Source organism: Nesoenas mayeri, assembly GCF_963082525.1.
Source record: "Nesoenas mayeri genome assembly, chromosome: 4".
In the NCBI taxonomy this organism is placed as follows: Eukaryota; Metazoa; Chordata; class Aves; order Columbiformes; family Columbidae; genus Nesoenas; species Nesoenas mayeri.
The window spans coordinates 76,586,849-76,610,959 of NC_137540.1; the positions used below are offsets into that span (position 1 = coordinate 76,586,849).

The 24,111-nt window shown below is 48.1% G+C and overlaps 1 protein-coding gene across 2 annotated transcripts in view; it reads left to right on the plus strand.

Moving 5' to 3' along the window:
* The window catches only part of EXOC6B (exocyst complex component 6B), a gene marked incomplete at both ends in the record, with an annotated part of 314,229 nt that overhangs the window by 228,045 nt on the left and 62,073 nt on the right, over positions 1-24,111 (plus strand). For both annotated transcript variants that reach the window (XM_080344137.1, XM_080344138.1), the window contains one exon: positions 12,561-12,634. In XM_080344137.1, coding sequence (XP_080200263.1) covers positions 12,561-12,634 — 74 coding nt within the window. The remainder of the gene's footprint in view (positions 1-12,560; positions 12,635-24,111) is intronic.

The window sequence follows — 24,111 nt, forward strand, 5'->3', positions numbered from 1 at the left end:
TTCCAAATACCCACATTTTTGGCTTCTCGGATGATGTGCAGATGGAGATATATCTTGTGTAGAACATGGTGGACCTGTTTACTGCAGGGTCTTCTGAAATGTTTTTGGCCTGATGTGGCTCCCATTTAACTCCACACACAGTAAAATAGTCCCTGGCCTCAGTGCAAATGGTATCGGAGCCTAAACAGGGGTGAGTTTGCTTTTCCCATCTCTGATAACTCAATGAAATAAGTTGTGTTGGTTTCATCATCGTCTGCCACTTAACACTGTCAAAAAATGATGTTCTGCCCTTCATAAAATATTTTGCTGGTCATTTTTTAGTTCATCTTCACCCATCAATAGTGAGATCCGATTTATTCCTGAGGAAGATCACCCACTAAGATTTTTGGTCTTTCTAGCGGGTATTTTTTCATGTTCTTTTCCTCATTCACAGAATCACAGAATCACAGAAGGGACTGGGTTGGAAAAGCCCTCAGAGATCATCCAGTCCAGCCCTTGGTCCAACTCCAGCCCATTGACTAGATCATGGCACTAAGTGCCATGGCCAATCTCAGTTGAAAAACCTCCAGGGCCCGTGAGTCCAGCACCTCCCTGGGCAGCCATTCCAATGCCTGACCACTCTCTCTGCACAGAATTGCTTTCTCATCTCCAGCCTCAATTTCCCCTGGCAGAGTTGAAGCCCATGGCCCCTTGTCCTATTGCTGATGCCTGGGAGAAGAGCCCAATCCCCACCTGGCTACAACTGCCCTTCAGGTAGTTCTAGAGAGTGCTGAGCTCATCTCTGAGCCTCCTCTTCTCCAGACTAAACAAGCCCAGCTCCCTCAGCCTCTCCCCATAGGGCTTGTGCTCAAGTCCCTTCCCCAGTCTTGTTGCTCTTCTCTGGACCCGCTCCAGCACTTCAATCTCTTTCCTGAGCTGAAGGGCCCAGAACTGAACACAACACTCCAGGTGTGGCCTCCCCAATGCAGAGCACAGGGGAAGGATCACTGCCCTTGTCCTGCTGACCACGCTGGTTTGGATCCAGGACAGGATACCATTGGCCTTCTTGGCCACCTGGGCACACTGTTGGCTCATGTTGAGCTTCTGTCCATTAGTCCCCCAGGTCCCTTTCTGCCCGACTGCTCTCCAGCCACTCTGTGCCCAGCCTGGAGCTGCAGGGGGTTGTTGTGGCCAAAGTGCAGGACCCACCACTTGGCCTTGTTGAACTTCATCCCATTGCAATCAGCCCATTGTTCCAGTCTATCCAGATCCCTCTGCAGAGCCTCCTGCCTTCCAGCAGGTCGACACTCCCTCCCAACTTGGTGTCATCAGCAAATCTGCTGACGATGGTCTCAATCCCCTCATCTAAATCATCAATAACGTTGTTAAATAATACAGCACTCTCAGCTTCATACCCTGGGAGAAACATCCTTGCTTAATGAATCATATCCAAAACTTGCAGCTATATCATGTGTTGTACTGCAAGCAATACCTTATTTTTCTTTCAGAACCTTCAGCCCTAAATTCTGACTAATTTGTGTCTCATCTGTGCGTGGTGTTCCCAGCGATGTCACTGAGAATAATAGGAAGCATTTGTCATTAATAACATTTTCCGTTGTTTTCTTGTGATGCAAACACACTCGTAGCCCCGCAGCTTTCCGCCCCATCGCTAATGCGGGTCACTAAGCCGCATCCCTTCCCTGAAAGCCCCCGACGCTAAGTAAAACGGATGGCATTTAATACCAGGTTTAAAAGCACGATTCCTTAAATTCCAGTCGTTTCGCAGACAAAACCGGGAGCACTCAGACGTTTAAGAGCAGGTGACGCCAACCTGAGCGGCGGGGCCGGCGACCCGGCCCGAGATGCCGTCGCGGATGCTGGTGCCGTAACCTCCCGATCCATCACTGTCAGCCCCGAACCCTGAACCCAGACAAGATCTTTTTCTTCCTTTTCGGCAGCAAAACACGTTCCCTCGTCCCCGTGGGTTTGTCTGGTAGTTTTGCTGACACGGGGGATAATTGGAATTCTGGTTTTGAGAAGCGAGGCGTCAGTATTTCAATTTTGAGAAAAGCCAAATGTGAGAGTGAACGGGTATATTCAGAAAATACATTTCATTTTGCAAGGATTTCCTTCCTTCCTTCCTTCCATCCTTCCTTCCTTCCTTCCTTCCTTCCTTCCTTCCTTCCTTCCTTCCTTCCCTCCCTCCCTCCCTCCCTCCCTCCCTCCTTCCCTCCTTCCCTCCTTTCCTTCTTCTTTCTTTCCTTCTTTCTTCTTTCTTTCCTTCTTTCCTTCCTTCCTTCTTTCCTTCCTTCTTTCCTTCCTTCTTTGCTTCTTTCCTTCCTTCTTTCCTTCTTTCTTTCCTTCCTTCTTTCCTTCCTTCTTTCCTTCCTTTTTTCCTTCCTTCTTCTTTCCTTCCTTCCTTCCTTCCTTCTTTCCTTCTTTCTTTCCTTCCTTCTTTCCTTCCTTCCTTTTTTCCTTCCTTCCTTTTTTCCTTCCTTCCTTTTTTCCTTCCTTCCTTCCTTTTTTCCTTCCTTCCTTCCTTCCTTTTTTCCTTCCTTCCTTCCTCCCTTCCTCCTTTCCTTTCCTTTCCTCTCCTTTCCTTTCCTTTCCTTTCCTTTCCTTTCCTTTCCTTTCCTTTCCTTTCCTTTCCTTTCCTTTCCTTTCCTTTCCTTCCCTTCCCTTCCCTTCCCTTCCCTTCCCTTCCCTTCCCTTCCCTTTCCCTTTCCCTTTCCCTTTCCCTTTCCCTTTCCCTTTCCCTTTCCTTCTTTCCTTTCCTGTTTTTCATCTTTTACCTGAAATCTCCAGTGCAAATCTCAGCATCCTTATAATACCAGTTGCACGTTGACTTTACGTCTCTGCCCTCCGCCCTTTTCCTGTCCCCAGGCCCCCAAGCATTCCCCAGTTCAGTGGCTGTATCACGTACTTATCATATTAAAATCGGATTTGGGGGCTGTTGGAGCCCTTGCAGTGAGTTGTGTGATGTGGGAGCAGGGCTTCACAGTTTCGATCCTGGATTTTATTGGGCTTTTGTTCCGGTCTCCTGTGAATGCCAAAGGTATAAGCCGGTTAAGAGAGCGATGGGGCAAATTAATGAAAGGATTTAGTAGTATATTAAGCCTGGTTTGAAGGTGGTGCAGATAATTTGCTCTATATTAGAAATAACATGTATTACAAGAAAATGGGTGTATATACACAGTAGATAACAATTGTAGAGGTGAAAAGAATGGCGGTGTAGGCTTAAAAAACAAGACATGGGTAAATTAATTCTCAGGACATGGGGCAGTGCCAGAGGTGGGTTAACAGTTGACTTGATGGTCTTCAGGGGCTTTTCCAACCAAAACGATTCTTGGATTCAATCAGGCCAAGGTTGGGCACCAGGCACGTGTGACCTTGGGTGGTGCTTGGGACAAGGTCAAGGTCGTGATGGGACCTCTTGGCTGTGCTGTCAGTTCCCTTTCCCTAGAAACGTGCTGGTTTTGCATGCTCAAGGCGCCAAGTATCTACAGCTCATTAATATTATGAGCTTCAAAAAGAAAGCTCTTGGAAGAGTGAAGTAGTAAAAATAAAAAGCCAAATATTGCATGTCTTGATGTCATGATCCGTTCGGCCATGGGCTCGTGATGGTTCTTTTACCTTGATCTCAGAGCACAAAATTAAGGCGACCAAAATGCCAAGGGCTTATAATTCAATCAAGCAGTGTTACTTTGTTAATTTGCCCGTAAAGCGGCATGTAATAGAGGGAGAGAGTAAGAAAGAGAAAAGGGAAAAGAAATGGGGAAAAGTAAAAGTAAAGATGAGAAATGAGGTTGCGTTTATCACCAGTTGAGTTCCAGAAGCTCCCTGTGGTCTCCGGTCCTGTGGAGTCCTGCTGGTCCTCCGTCGTGGTTCGGGATCCTCTGATGGGAAGATCTTCAGTGGTATCCATTCTGGTCTCATCTTTTATGCTTCTTCACCCCTCTTGCTCCCAGTTTTAGCCCAGTCTCCACCTTGATTTTGCATCCCAGGCTCGTACTGCACAGGCTCGAGACATTCACGCTTTCTTTTACCAGCGCTTACGTGTCCAGCATTCAGGGGTCTTTCTCTGGTCCATTGGGTGACCTCAGGACCCTTCTGGGTGTGCTTCTTGTCGTTGGCCATTGTTTGGGGGAGCAGGTGAGGGACACGTGTAACTGAGGCTGCAGGTTAGAACACATTCTTCTGGATGGCAGCTGTTGTCCCTGGGTTGAAGAGACCCTCATACCAATGGCCTTCAGGAGGCTGGGGCTCGTTTGGCTGCAGCAGCAAAGTCCACACATCAGCCATTGTGAGCAGCAGCCCCCCCATATCAGAGAAACCAGTGCAGCACAGTGCTGCTCCTCGGGCCTCGCTCCAAGTCACTGTCCATCTGTTCTTTCTGTCCGGGCCTCGGTTCTCTAAGTTCTTGATGGCGATGGTCAGGCAAATACTGCTCCATCTTCACACCGACTCTCACACTTGGTCATACGCATAGTCCCATATATATCAGCAGCATTTTTGGTGCAAAAAAGGCAAGAAAGAGTGCTAGCCAGGTATTAGTTGTGACTCTTGTTTCTTACTGCTTGGCTTTCCGTCGCTCATTTTAATCAGCCAAGAGAGATTCTCTCACCTCCTTTTTAAACCTGCAATGAAATAAGGCGGAGGTTAAACAAACTGCCCAAAAGGACACAGTAGGACACGTCTAATTATGTCCCAATTTAGGAGGGAGTTCTGGCTCCAGCCCAACGAGACAGCTTGAAAAGCGGAAAAATACCAATTCTGAGGAGGAAAAAAAACCCCACCTAACGCAAATATTTCTGTGAACCTGTAAATAGAGGAGCTGATGCCTTTTTCAGAATAGCCACGTGCTTTTTAACGTGGGTTTGGTGTCTTCCAGAATGCATCTGTAACCCAAGGTTTAACAGTACATGCAATGTGCTTGTTGTAATAGCTTTGTGCCTTGTAACACAGTGCCCTGCTCTGCTCTTTTTTAGACCTCCCGGTGCTGGAATATATATATATATATATATATATATAAAAGATCTTTTTTTCTATATCTCTTGTACCTCAGATATAGTGAGAATCAAATATAACAACCCAGATTTGGAGATTACGACCAAAGAAAGCAGAAAGCAAAGGGGCTGCTCTCACTCGCGCAGAAGTGTTTCCCATCCACGGACCCCGTTCCAGCAGATTGTTTTTACAATACTTAGATCATAAAATAAGCAGTTCCATAATCTCTCAAGTCTTTTAACCACCGCTTTATGAGAAATTAAAAACGCCGTAAAAGTGATGCTTGAAGTCTCATTCGGCTCCCAGTGTGTGTTCAGCCCGCTCCTGGGGGCAGGCAATGCGAACCACACATGTCTCCGCTGGGTTTGAGGATCCTCCAGCTTGACACGCAAACGTGCCAAAATGTGCCGGTGCGGGGCCCATCGCAGCCGTTCCCCAGCTCCTTCTTGGCCGTGTTATCTGGCTCCCAGCGCTTTCTCACGCGGAAATTCCATGCGAGACGCCGGGGTTCGCCCCAGGTGTCCTCTCCATACAGACACCTGCCTGATGTTCTCCCAACCTGCAGCCCATGTGGGATTAGCGTATGTGGCCATGGAGGTGAGCGTGGTGGTTTGGAGGACGGACTCCCTGGTTTGTGCTGTGTGCTTGCTGGTGTCCATCCTGCCACAGAAGTGTGTGTTTTGGGGGAGAAATAGACGAATAGGTTTGAGAAAGTCACATCAGGAGGGAAATCTCCACACCACTGATGCTGATCTGTTGATGCACCTCGAATCCTGGGGGCGGTTTTGGGCTCCTCACGCCAAGAAAGAGCTTGAGGTGCTGGAGTGAGTGGAGAGAAGGGAACGGAGCTGGTGAGGGGCTGGAGCACAAGTGTGATGGAGCGGCTGAGGGACCTGGGGGGTTCAGCTGGAGAACAGGAGCTGAGGGGAGACCTTCTGATCTCTGAACTGCCTGAAAGGAGCTTGGAGCCAGGGGGATTGGGCTCTGCTCTCCAGGAACAAGCGCCAGGAGCAGAGGAAACGGCCTCAAGTTGCGCCAGGGGAGGTTGAGGTTGGATGTGGGAACAATTTCTTCCCCAAAGGGCTGTGGGGCATTGAACAGGCTGCCCAGGGCAGTGCTGGAGTCACCATCCCTGGAGGGTTGGACAGACGGACATGAGGTTCTCAGGACATGGGGCAGTGTTGGACTTGGCAGTGTTAACGGTTGACTTGATGACCTTAAGGGTCTTTTCCAGACTAAATAATTCTATGGTTCTTCAGATCCTACAATACGTGATAGATTTGTGTTACATTAGGGGCTCACAGCCTCAGTCTGGTGTCTCTCCATGCCACTGAGATGTATGGTTAAAAAAGAAAAGATATATGTTTAAAGAAAATATTAAAGCTGCAGGTCCTCGTGAGAATTAGGGCTCATACACAGGTGTCATATGGGCGCGTGGTTCAGCTCATCCCTGCGATCCCGCAGATCCCGATGCCCATACAGACGCGTGGTTCAGCTCGTCCTGCGATCCCGCAGACCCTCCCTTTTCCCGGTGATCCTCACCATTCCCGAGAGGATGAGAGGAGCAGATCGCTTCCTTTACCTCTTCACCTGTCAAAGCTCGGCCACACTGGGAAACAAAACGCGGTGTTTTCGTGCTGTCCAAATGGAGCGGGGTGGTTTGTATTGATGAGCTGCCTTCCAAGCGCTGCTGGCCGTGCTCTCTGACACGGGGAGGGTAAATTATTGGTGTGCCAGACGACAGGGCATGGAATTGGGAGCCTGTGCTCCACGGCTGTGTCGCTTTCCGGTGCTTAGATTTATCCTCACTTATTTCTTCCTGAATTTGTTCCCCGGGGCACGTCATTAGTTTATTTAGCGCTGCCTTCGTTTCCCTCAGCTGACCTTTCCGAGAGGTTGCAAAGTGTTTGCAGCGGCAAAGAAGGTGATGGCTGGTGAATTAGTGCGTATAAATATGTATGGAGGAGAAGCGCATGGCTCCCCATCAGTGAGATATCAAAAAACGTGGCCTTTTGGTTTAGATGCTGATGGGAAGTATTTGGACAATGCTCTGTGCTTTAACACAGCACCTAAGTGGTCTTGGTAAGTCTGATTCAAGCAAATCCTGGGAGTCCGTGTAGTGTCAAAGAGAAAGAAACATCTCTCCAGCCTTCTCATGTTGCCCGTAGACTGAGATCTCCTGCTTGCTTCTGCCATATCTAAAGATCAGCTGATTTTTGTCTTCTATTCTCCCTTCATCTGTCCTATGATCCATCACCTCTTCTCCTTCAGCATTTCAGCTTTAGTATTTCTTGCTGTTTGCCTTCTGTCTCCTTTGCAAACCTCTTGCTAATCCCACAGTGTCATCTCAGCCTCCCCTGTCGTTTTGTTTCCAAGTCCCACTGTCCGCTACAACATGTTGGATGTCCTTCATCTCCAACGCCTTCCCGTGTTCTCCCTCGTTACCGGGACACCCACTGATATTCATTTGCACATCCGTTGCATCTCTAGGAAGAGAAGACAGACTTTTTAGAAGGGCGTGTTACGACAGGACAAGGGGTGATGGGTTTAAACTAAAGGAGGGAGATTCAGGCTGGACATGAGGAAGAAATTGTTGTCCCTGAGGGTGGTGAGAGCCTGGCCCAGGTTGGCCAGAGAGGTGGTGGCTGAACCATCCCTGAGACATCCCAGGCCAGGCTGGACGGGGCTCTGAGCAACCTGAGCTGGTGAAGATGTCCCTGTCATGGCAGGGGGGGCACTGGGGGAGCTGGGAAGGTCCCTCCAACCCAAACTGTTCTGTGATTCCATGATAAAATGTCTCTGTCCACACCTGATTTTGTTTGAGCCGTTAAAGGAGCGCAGAGTTCCTCAACTCAGCACCCACCTCCCCTTCATCATGGACACAGGTTACTGGTGCTTGTTGACCTTTGCAGCTCAAATGAGCTCATGGTGAGCTGTGCGCGTTCCACTTTTCCTACTATTAATATTTTACCGGAGCTGAGAACTTCACATCTGCCAAGAGACACCCACTGCACATCTTGACTTACGGCTTTAGGAACCTGTGTATTTCTATAACTTGATTCTGCAGACGTGTCCTATGGGTTGGCAGGGGCCAGTTTTCTTGGCACACTTCTCATACAAAGTCTTCTGAAGAGCTCCCTGATCTTCTACTTGAAAACATGTAGCGGTCCATCAGTGAGGAGTTCTGCAGAACATCCCAGCCCCTGCGACCACACGTCTCTACACAGGAACAGGACTCTGAGCTCATCTTTGTTCCACCAGAGGAAAACAATGACAGAGAGGCGTAGAAATTGTTATTTAATCTGACCCAGTTCAGTATATTTTTGATAACTCCTCCCTGTCCCCACAGCCCTCTGGAATTCTCCAGATGGGGATGAGCTTTGAGAATTTGGCCTGTAATGGGGAACAGCTTCATAGCAGGGCTGTGTGGGTGAAGTAGAAGCTCAATATGGAAAGTGGGATCTTGTTCCTCTCGCCTCAGTTCATTACCTGTTATTTCTCCCCCTTTTTCCTTTGTGAGCTTCTCCAGAGTCACTGCAGAGATTTGTTGTTCAGCTTGAGCATCCTCAAGGTGTCATCCTCAGCCTCTGGATGAGGTGCAAGAGCTCCTGTCACTTGGCTTTTCTGAGATAATCTTCCAAGGGTTTGTCTAAGGAAGGTGACTTAGAGACCTACATTCTTAATTGGGAAATACTGAGGTGGTTGTTTCCCCAAGTAGAGAATCTTGTTCATGACGGATGCAGCCGCGGGTGGCTTATCCATGTTCCCCTCACCGGGAGCTGCTGTAACCTCCATCCCACACGTCTGCCGTCGTGAATTCCAGCGGTGTCGTGGAATTCAGAGAAAATCTTGTCCTCAAAATGATGGTTTTGAGGAATTAAGTCGCCAGCTGTGTTTGTTTGAACCGCACAATACATGTGAGACTGTCCCCGTGTGCGCAGCCGTCTCCAGTCGACAAAAAGAGATTCCCCCGTTCACTATAATTAATTTACAGTGGATGTCTCTTTTCTGGTGAGCGTTTGAACTCTTTATTCTTTGTCCATTGTAAAGGGCTTAACAGTTCCTGTTCCTTGATTCTTTCATCGGTGAAATGTTTTGGAAGGGAGGTTAGAGTCCCCCTGCGACCTGCCCTGGGTGGCCCGAGCCTGCAGGCCTTGCAAAGACATTACTTTTTTGGCCTGAACACAAGTCTCTCAAACCTTTAGCCTGGCTAAATGCTTTGTACAAACAGCCGCATACTGATCTGCTCTATTCTCTGGTGATTTTCTGCTCGAGGGGCCGTACTGTAGGTGGCTTGCTCTGTTTGCCGCTTGCCTTGGTCGCGGAGCCGGTACAATAAGCGAATCCGACAGTACTGAGGCCAGCACTGTGCTTGGTCGTTCCGAGAAAATTATCCTGAAATGTGGTTGAAGAGATTAAAACCAAGAAGAACTGGCTGTGTCTTTCCTCTAAAGCCCTGTTCTCTTCTTTGTTTCTTTATTTTCCTTTAAGACTTTGTTCACTCCTCCTTCAAAACAAGTTCGTGGCATTGGTATGTAAACTGTGACCTACGATTACAGAAGGTACGGCTATTTTTATAACAACCGTGGGGTGAAGCATTGCATTCATTCCTCTTCGGGCTCCTTAGAGCTGGAGCGGCTTTCTTCTAGCGTCCGAGCCGTGTTCTTGATCTCATTTCTTCTGTAATACGAATAATATGAGCTCATACGTCATTTCACTTCTTGGACGTCAAGTGCGCGGTTAATGCAGTGGAAGCTCCAGGCTGTTCTTTTGATGAGAATTGCTGTTGGAGCAAATGTTGGTTCAATGTGCTGCTGTTGTATTCACGGGCAGTGTCACCCCATAGCTCCTCCAGTGTCACCCCGTACCTCCCGTACCGTTCCTTCCCAAGAGAGAGACCTGCAACCATGTCTTGGGATGAAATGTGCCTGGAGTTGCCCATGAGCAGATGACGACAGCGATAAATTCACCACCCAGTCACAGGCATTTTCTCATGAGGATTTGAAATTCCTGCTTTGGGGAAGATCTTAAATTTCCCAGCTCCATGTGTACTTCTAAACAGATCCCCAGCAGCTGCGAAGCCCTTACATCCAAAATAGAAACTTCCTTTCATTGCCGTTCCTTTCAGGCTTTTCCCAGTGCTTCTTCAAATATAATTAGTAACATGATGAGACCCCATCCTTGGAGGGCAGGACAGTTTGTTGGTACCTCAACCCGCGGACATCTGCGACACTGAGGGTCCCTCGAGACGATGCTCAAATGCTATTTCTCTCATCTCCATGTTTTTAGCTTCTCAGGTGCGTCCTTTTCCAAAGTGGGCGCGTGATTGATGTGGCTTTCGGGATAGTTTTTCCAGATGGGACAGTGGGGCGTACAGCGGATGTGTAAAGATGATTTATGCCTTGCAGATCAGAGTCAGAAAGCTTGTGTTAGTCTTCCCTTGCGTGTGTGCGCTGGCACAGCCGAGCTACACTCAAATTTTATAGCGAACGTACATTAAAATGCCTTTACAGTTAGAATTAATTAAAACAGTTTTTGAGGGTTAAATGTGAACTCATTTTTGACTATTCGCAGCCTAAATATTGCAGCTCCAGCCTGTCCAGTCCCATCCTGAGCAAACAGTCCATAGCCACAGCCGCGGATGGTTTCTCCTGGCTTTGTGTCATGCTTTTCCTTTCCGAAACCTAAATCCGAACAGTCACGTATATACTTGCTCTTCTTTATTTTCCATTCTTCATTTCTAGTAGTTGCGCTGGATAACAGTAATGGCTTTAGAGGCGTGTTTGTGACTGTCCTGCAGCAGCTGTCACTGCGAAGATGAGCGATCGTTTCAATCTCAGAGCTCTTCTGGCACCTGAAAATATTAAAAAGCCAAGTGGTGGATGTCTGAAAAGTGGTACCTGGAGGTACCGGTGTCTGTGTTGAGGGATGTTCTCCATCCCAAGCTTTTCATGCAAGGTGGAGCGAGCAAACTGACAAATAACCCCGCTCTGGTTTCCAGAATAAGGCACTTGAGGAACAGGGCTGAATCCCAACTGTCTGCTTCATTAGTCTTTCCTCATTAAAGCCATGGGAACGGCTCGCATGTCTGGACCGCTGTAGGAAGTCCTTAAAAATAGCATCATGATGATTATTTTTCCTTCTTTTGTGGCATTCGCTTGAAAATGAGATAACTTTTGGAAGGAAAAGCGTTCGAGGAATAGACCAGCTGGCATGATATGACTCTGCTGAGCATTTAAGGACAGGACAGGCGTTGTCTTTTAGTACCTTTGCGCAGTCAAAGAGACAGAAGCCAGAATCCTCCTTATTGCCAAGCCATCCTTATTCCTCAGCTTTGTGGAGCTGCCGGAGCCGTTTCGAGGGTTCCTGTGTGGTAAGAAACAGAATAGTTGGGTGATAATAACTTGAAAACCAGTGGGTTGGTGTCTGATTTGCCTCCCTTCTTCATTCCTGCCATCACGCTCACTTGCACCTCAAGAAAACTTCTCATGCTGGTGTTGACCATCTCCAGCGTCCGCAGGAGCAACGAAGTTCAGCTGAAGGTTGAACTCTCTCTTGAGTCTTCCATGGCGTTGAGTTGTGGCTTCATTAATGAGGTCCCTCGGTGATGAAAAGTTGCACGGAGAGCAGAGATAAAGCTGTTACTGCTGTAGCTGAAGAGAGTGAAAATTAAGTGAAGTTGGGCAAAATCAACCTCAGGCATATTTTCAACAGCCACACTTGGGAATGTGCAGTCGTTGGCTGCACGAACCGAGTAAAAGCTCTTAAATGGCATGGAAGAGCCAAGGTCCTCTAGAGTGGAATCACTCAGGGCCCCCTCGGTGGCTTCAGACTTGGTTTAAATAATGGATTAGAAGAAAACGAAATGACTTAAGTATGACATTTTGGCCAGATTACGCTGGAAGGAGGTAAACGTGGCCTCGGAAATATTCTCTTCGCTTCACAAGCCAATGTTATTCAGTTGTCAGATGTCTTCATCCAACATAAAGAAATATGCCGCATAATGGCCGCGATTCTTCCCATTTGGGGTGACCGTAGGCTGGCACTAGCGCACCGTACCAGATAATGCAGATAATCTGCTGCCGAATAATTAATGATGCGGCTGGGCATATTTTTTTGATGAGCGCTTATGGAGCCTGGTGACAAGCGTGAAATTAGAAAATTCCTTCGGCACCCTAAAATATAAATAGCTTTCGGAACTGAAAAGAGTTTCACAGCTGAAGATTTTATTGTGTCGAGAGGAAAAACTTTTCCACCCCCATCCCCCCCTTTCTTCTCGGCAAGTTGTTTGTCCATTCACAAAACAAATACTCTGGAGCCCAGTACGGCTCATGGGAATAAATTTCAGGTCGAATTAGTACAGTTTCCTTGCTGTCAGGACGGTGGAATTAATGGTGTTTTGATGACACGAATTTTGAAGGGCGAACAAAGACGCTGAAGGGAGGGAGACATGACTCCTTAGAAGCGCGGTCCTCCTCTCCCCCAGCCTCTCTTGTCTTCCCTGTCATCCGTCTGCCAATCTCCCTGTCCATGGTTAGTTAAAGGCGCTTTTTATCCTCTTTTCTTTCCCACAGAGTTTGCCAGATCCGGCCCAGTGCCTGGGTTCCAAGGGGACACGCTGCAGTTGGCCTTCATCGACTTGAGACAAGTAAGTCTTTGTGTTTTTGTTTTTTGTTTTTCTTTTAAGATGTGTGACTGAAGACCATCAGGTCTTAAGGGAAGGGAGAGGAGGGGAAACGGCGTCGGCGATTTACGCCGGAGACCTATATTTCCCCCCTCCTCCTCCTCCTCCCCGCGCTCGAAGCCACCTTCTCATTGAGCGCTCTGGGCTCTTGGAGATGATGGAGGTGAAAAGGGCTGGTGGTACCAGGGGCGAGAAAGAAAGCCCTGCCTGACCCGGGGCCGATGAGGTCCATTGTGCTCCCGTTGGCTTCTGCAGACGCGGCGAAAAGATAAGTCGGCGACTCTCCCGGCTGACGCCAAGCAGGTGGTGCTGACAGAGAGAGCAGTGATGCAGAGACCGCCCGCCTCGGGGACCTTTGTTCGCAGATAAAGCCCGCCGAGGCGTTCTGCGAGGGCGAAGGAATTTGCATTCGGGCTTGTGCAGGGAGGGTACGCGCCCGTTTTGTGTCCGTCTTTGGCTTCGCTCTTCCCCCCCGCCGCCCCGATCCCCTCTTCCGCAGATGGTCCCCAGCCATGAATGACAAAGTGGCTGTTGGGAAGAAGGTTGGGGAAGGCTCCACCCGGCGGTGCCCACCTCTTGAGGGGGTCCCGTTGGAGCCAAGTTGACCATGGCAGGTACTGAGGCATTTGTGGGGCTTGGCAAGCCAGTTGAGGGAAAGGGGCCATTCTAGCCAGTCATTTGTTTGGGGTAGAAATGGGCATTATTGATATACTAGACCCGGGGGGAAAAGTGAGGTGGTCCTGTCATCTCTTGGCACTGAAGATGGATGGGTTGGATAGAAAGTCTGAATGAAGTAAGACTCAATGACTGATGCTTCTCTCCTATTAAAACAATCTTTTTTTGTCTGTTAAACCCCCCTGGCTTTGTCCCTCCTGCCATCATGATGCAGTGCCTCTTGTTTTCAGGGTTGACGGAGTTTGCATTCTGAAAACTTTCGGGTGCTGAGGGTATTTCTTAAATCTGCATAATCCCTTGTATCGATGATCTCCTTACCACTGGGACTCTGATTCATGCTGGAGCCGCTTTTAACCCGCCAGGGTTTGAGAACTTCTCTGAATCCAATTGATGTGCAGGGAGCAATCAGTCATCCCATGACACTTCCGCGGAGCCGCAAGAAGTTTAATAACATTGCGATGCCGCACGTTTACTTTTCGGACTTGGGCCTGTCAGTAGCTGCCGAATTTGCTTGCAAAAAGGTCAAAATAACTGCATGGGAAAGGTATCACTGCTGCACGTTGACACTTTTATCTTCATTAGCTTCTTGGCACTTTATTGACCGCAGTAGACAGCACACTCGCAACCTCGTGGATATGAGGAAATGCGGAGGCTTTGGTTCTTTTCCAGGCACCAGGACTTGAATACAGGGGTTTTGAAGAGGAAAGCTGGGGCTGTTGGAAGAATGAAATGCCTTAAAAGTGCTCGGTGAGGTCGAGCTCATCCGAGCCAGTGCATTAGCAGCGAAATGCTTGTACGGTTCATAAGTGCAAAACGCAGCCAAATGCATTCAGCTTGGATGAGGAGAAGGCTGAACAGGAGCCCTCTGCAATTCCTCCTCTGTCAAATGGTCTCCTTTGTACATGGCATTTTCACAGAATCCCAGAGTGTCAGGGGTTGGAGGGACCTGGAAAGCTCATCCAGTGCAATCCCCCCATGGAGCAGGAACACCCAGATGAGGTTACACAGGAAGGTGTCCAGGCGGGTTGGAATGTCTGCAGAGAGGGAGACTCCACAACCCCCCTGGGCAGCCTGGGCCAGGCTCTGACACCCTCACCAGGAAGAAGTTTCTTCTCAGATTTAAGTGGAACCTCCTGTATTCCAGTTTGAACCCATTGCCCCTTGTCCTATCACAGGTTGTCACCAGCAGAGCCTGGCTCCATCCTCCTGACACTGCCCCTTTCCATATTGATCCCCATGAATGAGTCCCCCCTCAGTGTCCTCTTGTCCAGCTCCAGAGCCCCAGCTCCCTCAGCCTTTCCTCACACGGGAGATGCTCCACTCCCTGCAGCATCTTGGTGGCTGCGCTGGACTCTCTGCAGCAGTTCCCTGTCCTGCTGGAACTGAGGGGCCACAGCTGGACACAAGATTCCAGGTGTGGTCTCCCCAGGGCAGAGCAGAGGGGCAGGAGAACCTCTCTGACCTACTGACCACCCCCTTCTAACCCACCCCAGGTCCCATTGGCTTCCTGGCCACAAGGGCCCAGTGCTGGCTCATGGTCACCCTGCTGTTCCCAGGACCCCCAGGTCCCTTTCCCCTACGCTGCTCTCTAATAGGTCATTCCCCAACTTATATTTTCTTCTTTGTTTTGGAAGGTAGTCCAAATCTGGTTTTCTTTCATTTCAAAGGAATAGCTTTTCTGAATGTTGTGGGCAAAAGGGCACATGCTGTGGCCTGTTGAGTTTTGGGTGAGGACAGGCAGCCCTGGGTCATCTCCTGGATAACAGGGATGCTTGTTGATTCTAACTATTGGACAGATAATGGACACCATCCAAATAGAGAAGAACCCACCTATCACTGGCCTATTGACATCAGCAATAACGTGCAAAGAGGAGCGAGTTCCCAGCTCCCTTCATCCTGCCCGTGACCTCATCCTGTGACGTGCAATTTGTCACCAAACTCCATCTGTATGAAGCTCTGTTGGCTGCTCTGGGGCCATCAGAGCTCCAGTGCTCCCACCACCGTGGTGCTTCTTGCTGCTCTGCAGGGCCTGGGAGTGGTGGAGCTGCTTAAACAGCACCAAAAAGAGCTCTTAGTTTGTTCTTCAACTTGTTTTTAATTCGTCCTTTTTGGACGTTGCGTTCTTTCTCTTTTAAGCCGCTAAATGTTAACACAATATTGACTTAAAGCTACGAACAGGGGAAAATGATACCTCCTGAAAATGTTTGTGTTCCCAGCTGTTTCCTTCGCCCGGGAAGGAATGCTGGTGTAGCTGCTGAAAGGCTGTTCCCAACAATCCAGACAGGCTTCGCAAAATATATAAAAATATATAAAAGGGAGGAAAAATGAGGGGGCAAAAGATGCACAAAATAGGGAGACTGAAGAGGTTTCCCTCTCCCTTCCCAGTATATTCCAGTTCTCGTTCTTACAGAGGAATTGTAGATGAGAGGGAGTTTTCAAAGTCATGTGGGATGATGAAGTTTAAGGGATTGACCTAAATCGATTCTTAGCACAATTAAATGTGAAAAGGTAGGAAAAAGGTAGCGAACGGCTTTGATTGTCGGTCACTGTAATGGAAAATAAGCCCTATAAAAACGCCATTGTGTGGGAACATCCGGATTCCTGTTTGTTCAGCGGAGCAGAGTCAAGTGTAAGATCCGTCTGTACTTCAAAATCCTCATTTTCTCCTTGTGCACAAGGAAATTTGGAGCAATTCACCATATCACCATATGGTAAAGAGGAAAAAGAGTCAAGCCAGGAGGATCAAAATTGCTCTTCTGAGCAGACAGTATGTTAAAAAGTGACTTTTCTTCCCATCCTGGGACAATTCTAAGTCCATAAAACCCCTTAATGAAGTGATAAGGTAAACCAAGTCGCACCTCATCCTTCTGTAAGAGCCTTTTCTAATAAGGGTCTGAAAGTGATACACAAATATTTAAGGCTTTACAAGGAAGCAGTAGTTACCTTTTCCCCTTAAAGTTTAATCTACACTCAGTGCTATGTATTAGAAACGTGAAATAAATTTAGTTCCATAAATAACCTTGCTAAAATATGAAAAGCGCATAAGTAATTTAGTCTTCTGCATCTGTCTTTAAGAAGTGATTTAGATGCTTTGGTCCAAATACGATTAGATGTCCAAATAGCACTGAAGAGCTCCAGGACGCTCCACGTCCTCCCCATGGCTGCACATGCAATACGTTCACTGTTCTCTCCACAGCCTCTGGCCGGCTGGAAATGGTTTAGCTTTTTGTTTTCATGGGTTTATTGTAAGAAGAGGGACGTGTTAGGTTTGTGTGTGAAGTCGCTGCAATGCACAGCCGCGCCGATCTCTCCTGGAAACCAGATCGACCCTCGTGGCCGCCCACCAAGGAAAATCCATCTCCAGCACTCCAAGGATTGCACGTTGGGCTCTAGCAAAGGAACGTCCCCGATGGGTTAGAGCTCCTCTCCGTCTGTCCAGCGAGCTCTAAATCTTGTGTGTTGAATTTGCTCTGCAAGGGCAAACTTCAGCATCAAAGGAGATTTGGAGATCGTCAAGCAGGAGCTTGTCTTGTTGGAGACACGCGGATGGGCAAGAGGTGAGGACGGGGAGCTCCATTCTTCTGCTCCATCATTCTTCTGTTGTAACGTGACGGTGGTTATGAATGTGAGACCCCATCGGTGAGGTCAAGACAGGCAAACGCTGTCACTGGGTGTGGAACGGCACTTCTGCTCCCTGCTTGTCCAGGAGCAAACATTTAGTGCGGCTTTTCGCTGTGTTTGAAGGCCAGCTGTGGTTGTTTTGGGTTCGTGTTGGATGCTGGCCGGCTGGGCAATGAGAGGTCTCCCCTTGGTGCATTGATTTTTCCCTGTTACCTCTAATAGAGATGCTTAATAAAATAATATTCCCATCAGGAACACAGCTCCCTCCCATCGCTGTTCTGTGCCGTTTTTACCTTCATAGAGGTTTCCTGTCTCTTCTGCATTGTTTGCAGGTTATTGGAAGGGTTTGGTTGGGTTTATTTGCATTTAAAAGATATGGAAGATGAAGTGAGGCAGGAGCTTTTAGCCATATGAAGTGTACGGTCATTTCGTCTTTGTGTCCCTCCTAATTTCCCCCAGTGACTTCTGGACCTGCTGGCCCGTTTTGGCCATATTTGGTTGGTGGGCTTTGAGGGAATTAACAACCCTATGCGATTTCTGGAAAAATGAGCCAAGACAAAGGGGAAAAGGTGCAGTGTGAACTCATCCCATAGACTCAACCCTGAGAGAAACCCATGGGGACTCCTGGATTTCTTGGGTTTCCGTTTGGTTTTAAGGAACAACCTGCTCTGTTGCAGGAAACGTCAAGTTGTGAGGTTGTGTTGCGAGATACAACGATGCTGACGTTCCTGGTTACTGAGCTTTGCTTCCTATCAAAACATCGGATGATAAGTAAGGTTTTTAAGACTCCATCTGACTTGGTCGTTGGCTGCTTTGGAAGCACTTGGAGGCTTGGGCTTGTGCAAGATGAGCCTGTGTTGATTAAGTTGTAGCCCGATCTCGTACATCTGCTATTTATCACAGGGCTTCTATATCTACCCCTGGGCATGGTGGCCAAGGGGAAGCCCTTGCATATTGTGGATCTATGCCTCGACATGACACTGCAAGGCTTTGAGCACCTCTCTGCTCTTACCTTCAATAGATGTTCATCAATAGATGGAGACAGTCCCTCCAAGGCAGCACCCAAGCCAACTCACAACTTCGTTCTCAGCAGACAGGAAGCCCTGGGTTGTTGGTGGTTTTCTTTTCTAACTTGTTTTCATGTTTTGCGGTTAAATGTGGTTTCCCTGCCCTGCAAAGTCAAATTATCTGATGAGCAGTGTGAAAACAAGGGGCTGGGTGAGCCCTGGAGCCAGTCCTGAGCTTGCTGAAGGTGCCATGAGTGTGCCGTGGCGCCAAGAGACGCTTGTTAGACCCAAAACCGGTTTGGCCTATTTTTCCCCATTTGTTTTGCTGGTAGATGCAACAGAAGTTGAAAATCGAATTAGAGAGAAGATCAATTAAGTTAACTATCTCAGCGAGGTGTCTCCTTTGCACATGTACTTGCGTCTTTGAACCCAGGTGTCTGTCGTGAGTTGCAGACGGAGAAGCTGCCGCCTTGATTACCGGGTGCAGTGAGGGAGAGGTGAACAGGTGACTCATGGGTTTCAGCTCTTCTGCTTCCTGACCGGGCTGTTTTCCATCTCCAAATGGTTAGAATCACAGAATGTGCTAAATTGGGACTCACAAGGGTCATCGAGTCCAGCTCCTGAATGGTTTGGGATGCTCCCCAGCCCATGACCGTGCCCCATCTTCAGTCTCACAGCTCAGCTGATTCTCCCGAACACCCATTGCAGCGTGGGGCATCTATACACTCTTTTTTTGAGGAGCACTGTTGTATGTGTTGGTTGCTGGTCATCTTTAGTGTTTAATGCCCTTTGCAAAGGGACGTTTACATTTTACATCTCACTAAACTTACATTCTGTCCTCTCCTTTTAGCTGCATCCCTTTATTGTTGTGTTTACCCTGTATTCTGTCCTTGCTTAATAGTGCTTGTGTTGATTATCTAACCATCGCCACGTGGCTTCTGCCACATTATCATGGAATTGTAGTATAGTTTGGGTTGAAGGGACCTTCAAAGCCCATCCAGTGTCCCCCCTGCCATGACAGGGACATCTTCAGCAGCTCAGGTTGCTCAGACCCTGTCCAGCCTGGCCTGGGATGTCTCCAGGGATAGGGCAACCAAAATTTTGAACTCCCCTTCATCACAAGTGTCATCTTGTGCTCTAAGGACACAAGAGGAGTGAAGACCCATGCTCCAGTTGCAGCCTTAATTCATAATTACCCAGCAATGATGGGTTGGAGCTAGTTTTATCATTACCCTTAAATACAGGGATTTGCTGTTAAGATTGTATCTCCAAACTGTTCATTACTTTTGCTGCTCGTCTCTGAGTTCCTTCCACTGATTGGTATATTTTGGATAAAGCAACCCCCATTATTAACCGTGGTCATTATGGCCGTACCGACAGGCCAACTAATAACTGCCCATTTTGCTGGGTCTTGTGCAAACACGAAGACCCGAAGAGTCTGAACAGATGATGGAGACCAGATGTGTCTGACTTCCAGCCGAGCACATTACTGCCAATTAAATGCTGTTTTGTTTCCTAACACACATGAACGTGATAGATGCTTTTATAGGCATCCAGAAGCCATAGCCACATCAGCTTCCCAGAAATGGAGATATTATCTCCTTCATCCCCCGTGACACCTCTCTGCTTCCACAGACCCAAATTGGGCTGGTTTTTCCTAAATGCCAAATGGCCTGGGGGAACCATTTTCAAAGCTGTAGTCTGGTGTTAATTTCTGGTGGACCTCAGTGGTGTCTGGGCCACTCAGCATCATGCTGAGCTTCCTCTCAAGAGTTATCTGCATGGGGTAATAGAACAGTTTTGTTAATTAAAAAAGAAGACTCATACATTAGCTTTCTCTCTCAATAAATGCCTAGATTTGTTTTCTCAATCCATATTTGGCATGAAATTACCTTTGAAAATGTTGGCTGTAATCACTCGGTGGAAGGTAACAGTTTGTGTAAAGTTATAGATTTATGAAGGCTCATTTAAAACCTTATGAATTTGATGTGCTTGTATTGTACGAATCGTCTGCTCTTCAGTTCAGGTTGGAAACCCGCTATGGTGAGAACATGGTACCTGTTTCACCTGTGACCAAGGTGTACCCCAGGCCCTCAACATCTGGAGATCACATGAGGATGTGGGACGTATTTCCACATCACCCCTTGTGCTTCCAGTGCCCTTTCAGTTTCCACGAGTCAAGGTATTTAGGTGTCTCCATCCCTCTGTCTCCCACCCTGTATCTCCTTAGGAAACTTGGGAGAAGTGAAGAAATAGAAGATGGGATGGAGGGAATGACTTTTTAAAAAGAAAACCAACACACAATTAACAAACAGAACCCTGCAGTTGTTTAATGAGGGGCCTTTTTTAACCTTATTTCATGCTCTTAATATCACCTGATCCTTGTGCCTTGATGTTAGCACCATCCATTTGAACTCCCGTTGGGAACATCAGAACAGAATGCTTTCTCTTTTCTGGAAACCATTTGGACCTTGATTAAAAGCTGTCTCAGAGCAGTTATGACACATCTAAGAAGGAGCGAGAGATGTGTTTACAAGCTGCATTGGAACCTCCTAAAAGTCAGGCTGGACTCCAATGCATGGGCATGTTCCTCCAGCACCTCTGATGGCGCTCAGAGTACTCATAGGAAAGATGCTCCTTGTTGGAGATCCATCACACACGGCAAATAGGGGGAAATTTTCCTCTGCTCCGATGCATCCACATGCAGATGCCCATGGAGATATGCTCAGACATGGGTTCTTGGCCAGGCTTTGCCCAGGGAGCCGGGCAGGAATCTCCCAGACCGCAGCAAACCCAGCGCACCGGCAAGGACATTCCAGGGTCGTGGCCAAACCACCGTGTTTCTTGCTTGTCAGGCTCCGGGTATGTTGGTTTTGTTGGTTTTTTTTTAGTGCCCCAAAACCAACAGTATTTGAAAAGAGCACATTAAGTAGTTTATTTATTTTTAAATCAGTGTTAACTGTCTGACTCACAAAGAAAAGATGCTTCAAAGTTTGTGCTGCAAACGCTGCTCGCCGTGCCCTGCAGAAAGGGGATGGGGAGAGGGAATGAGACAGAAAAGCGCGAGCTCAGAGTGGATTTAGAGCCTTAATTCTGATTTTTCCTGCTTTGGTGGGTTTAAGCTCGTCTTAGTGTTACTTTAAACACAGCCTTTTGTAGTTCAATTATATTAAAATCACACAGTTCCCTGGTCCGTTCGGCTGCTCGGTCTCGCTCAGAATCCATCGCTCTTGATCCAGGAAGGATGTATTGGCATGGGGAGGAATTCAAAGTGCCTGGATGCTCCCCAGGGCCTTCAAACGAAGAAACAAAGAGTGCAAACATATTCTGTTAGCACTTCTCTTACACGGGGAGCGCTGCCTGGGTTTCTTTCATTAGGGCATGGCAATGGGAATTGTGGAGTCTGTCGACACTTTGCAGACGGGGACAATAAAAACAAGCAAACAATCAAATCCTATTTCATTGTGAGATTTTGGGGCTAGACAAAAGAAATCAAGGGAGGAAATTAGGAATTGGAAGGCGAGAAATAAGGAATTTGAAAGCGAGAAATAGACTTTTCTGCCTCATGGTTGGGCGCTAAATTCTTCAAGCCGTCGTGTAAACCGTGTACCAGTTTTGCTTAGATGTGGAAATCAGAAGGTGGTGGGATGGGAGATACTTGTTCTCACCTTAGTGCTTTAGGCTGGGCTTTGGGGTTTATTCAGGAACAATGGGGCTTTGCAGGCTGTGGTCTGCGGTTTGGTCCCGTACACCCCACGGCTCCGTGCCCGTCTGCAGTAAAACATTACGCAGCCGTTTATTATTCCTTTCTCCCATTTTCATGCGCTTATTTACCGTAAAACAATCAGTGCAGCCATTCAGACGGGTCGCCGTGAAGAACCTCAGCAAAAGCGGCTCTTGCGCTGGGACAGGAACGTGTGTTATTTGGGTTTGATTCCTCCAGGACTCAGCTGCAGACCCCGTCCCCTCCCGAGCTGCTCACGCTCCGTCCACCCTGCAGCAGGTTGCTGCTACTTCAGGCGTCTCCCGTGGGGCATGAAGAGCAGGAGCTGGTCTATGCTGGTGGGAGGTGAGATGAGGGATCTCCCCACCGAGCCCTCTAATTGCAGGAGGCCGTGAGACAATCATCCGAGCGGGGAAACGGACACCGCTGGAGCTGTAAGGCCCGCATTCACCTTTAACCTGCTGATTGAGGCAGGGGTGATGGGGAGCAGAGAGGGCCAGAGGTGGTTGCCCTTCACCTCCATGTCCTGTGAAACCAAATCCGCTCCGGCGATGTGTGCGTGCTCGGGAGCTGCCACTCTTGAGCTGGAGAGGAAGAGCTGTCCATAAAGAAGCCTTTATGGAGCTGCCTTTCATGACATCCTGCCTTCACCTTGTGCAACATGGGGTTTCCCCCCCCCGAGTGCTCCTGTTGCTGCTGTGAAAGCGAAGCGTCGCTCGGCCCAGCTGCTGGGTCTCCCTGAGAGGTATCAGCTGGACCTTGGTGGGTGGTAAAGTCGGTTGTGCAGGGAAGTCTTGTCTTTGAAGCTGCAGGGAAACGGTATCTTGACATATCTGTGTGATTCTTCTCCTTGGGATCTCTCAAGCGCAGATGTATCGCGGGGTTGTCATTTCAGAGCAAGGAGACGATAGCTCTTGGAAAGCCTATTGTGGTATTTTGCCGGTCAAGGAGTCAGCTTTCCGAAATAACACACACAGTGGCGCGATGAACATCTGGGGAAAATACGCAGGACGGGGCTGCTGGTGCTTTTATCCATCAAGGTGACTTTAATTGCGAGGCAGCTGTTTGAGAAGCCGTCGCTACCCCGTGTCCTTCAGGAACGAGCTGTTACCTCTCAGACAACCATTCCCAGCACAGTCTGTTGTCGGACTCTCCCATTGATTTTTTCCTGTTTGATTTAAAGAGTACACATATTGACTGGCGTTCATGTAGTGCTGTACGCGTGGATTAAGAGCTTAATGAATGAGATAAGGTTTATGAGGAAAGGCAGGTGACTCTGGTGTGTGAGAGCCCTATGAAGGAGAGAAGATGGAGGAGAGGACACTTGACCAAAGCATTGGAGAGCACGTGCAGGAGTGATGGCGGTACTGGAGCTTTGGAAGAAACCAACAGGGAGGAGATGTGTGCTCCAAGTAAGCTGAGAGTCGGGGTCTCAGGATTGTGTTTTAAGCTGACTTTAATATATTTCAGCCAACAGTTCCTTCTCGAAACTCAATCACTTGAGTTTAACACACTGCACATCTTACATCTTGCACCAAAGCATCGATCCTTAGCAGCTGTCACTTCTATAGATGAATTAACAGCAAGGTGGCACTGTATAGCAAGGAACCTTTCAGTATGATTTATTTCAACTTTTCTATTAGTTCCCCCCCCATTCCATGATAAAAATAGTAATCTGCATTCCTATAGGTTCTGTTGATTCCAGGGCATTTGTGTGTGTTTTTAAACACCACGCAATAGTTGCTGCTGTTAGATGTATAAATGGGTTATTTTCTAGGTTGCTTCTGTTAGGAGAATTTACAGATCGACCTGATGATAGTGGGAAGTTTTGGACTCTTGTTCTAAATCGATGCTCCAGTGTTGAAGTGTGGTTTTCCTCTAGAATAGGAGCGGATTGGTACATGTGTCTAAATGCGGCGTCTACTGCTGTCATAGAAGCCCAGAGGTGTCCTAGATGTCCACAAGAGACGGGTGGATGATAAGACACAGGCATTCAAGAGACTTGTGCCTTGCTGGAGTAGCAGCTGGTGGATCCCCGAGGTGCCTCCAATGGCACTTGATAGGCTGTTTAGGACCTGGCCTGCTTCGTATGACTGATGGTTGGTTTATTAGATGTACGTCAACATCTATTGTAGTGACAAAATCAAGCTTTGAGGTAACAGCTCTGCTACTAGTAGGAGTAATGGAAGATGAGGTGGGTTTTGTTCTAGCCCATGGCTGGTCGTGATCCAGGTTTATGTGCCCATGCAGTTTTGGTTTCTATCTTCAAATGTGCCTATGAGACTTCAGGGAGCCAGGAGTTGGGGACGTGGTCTCCAAAAGGTAGTTCTTTGGGAGGACGAGAGGAAGAACCCTCAAATTGCACCAGGGGAGGTTGAGGTTGAATCTGGGGAATAATTTCTTCCCCAAAGGGC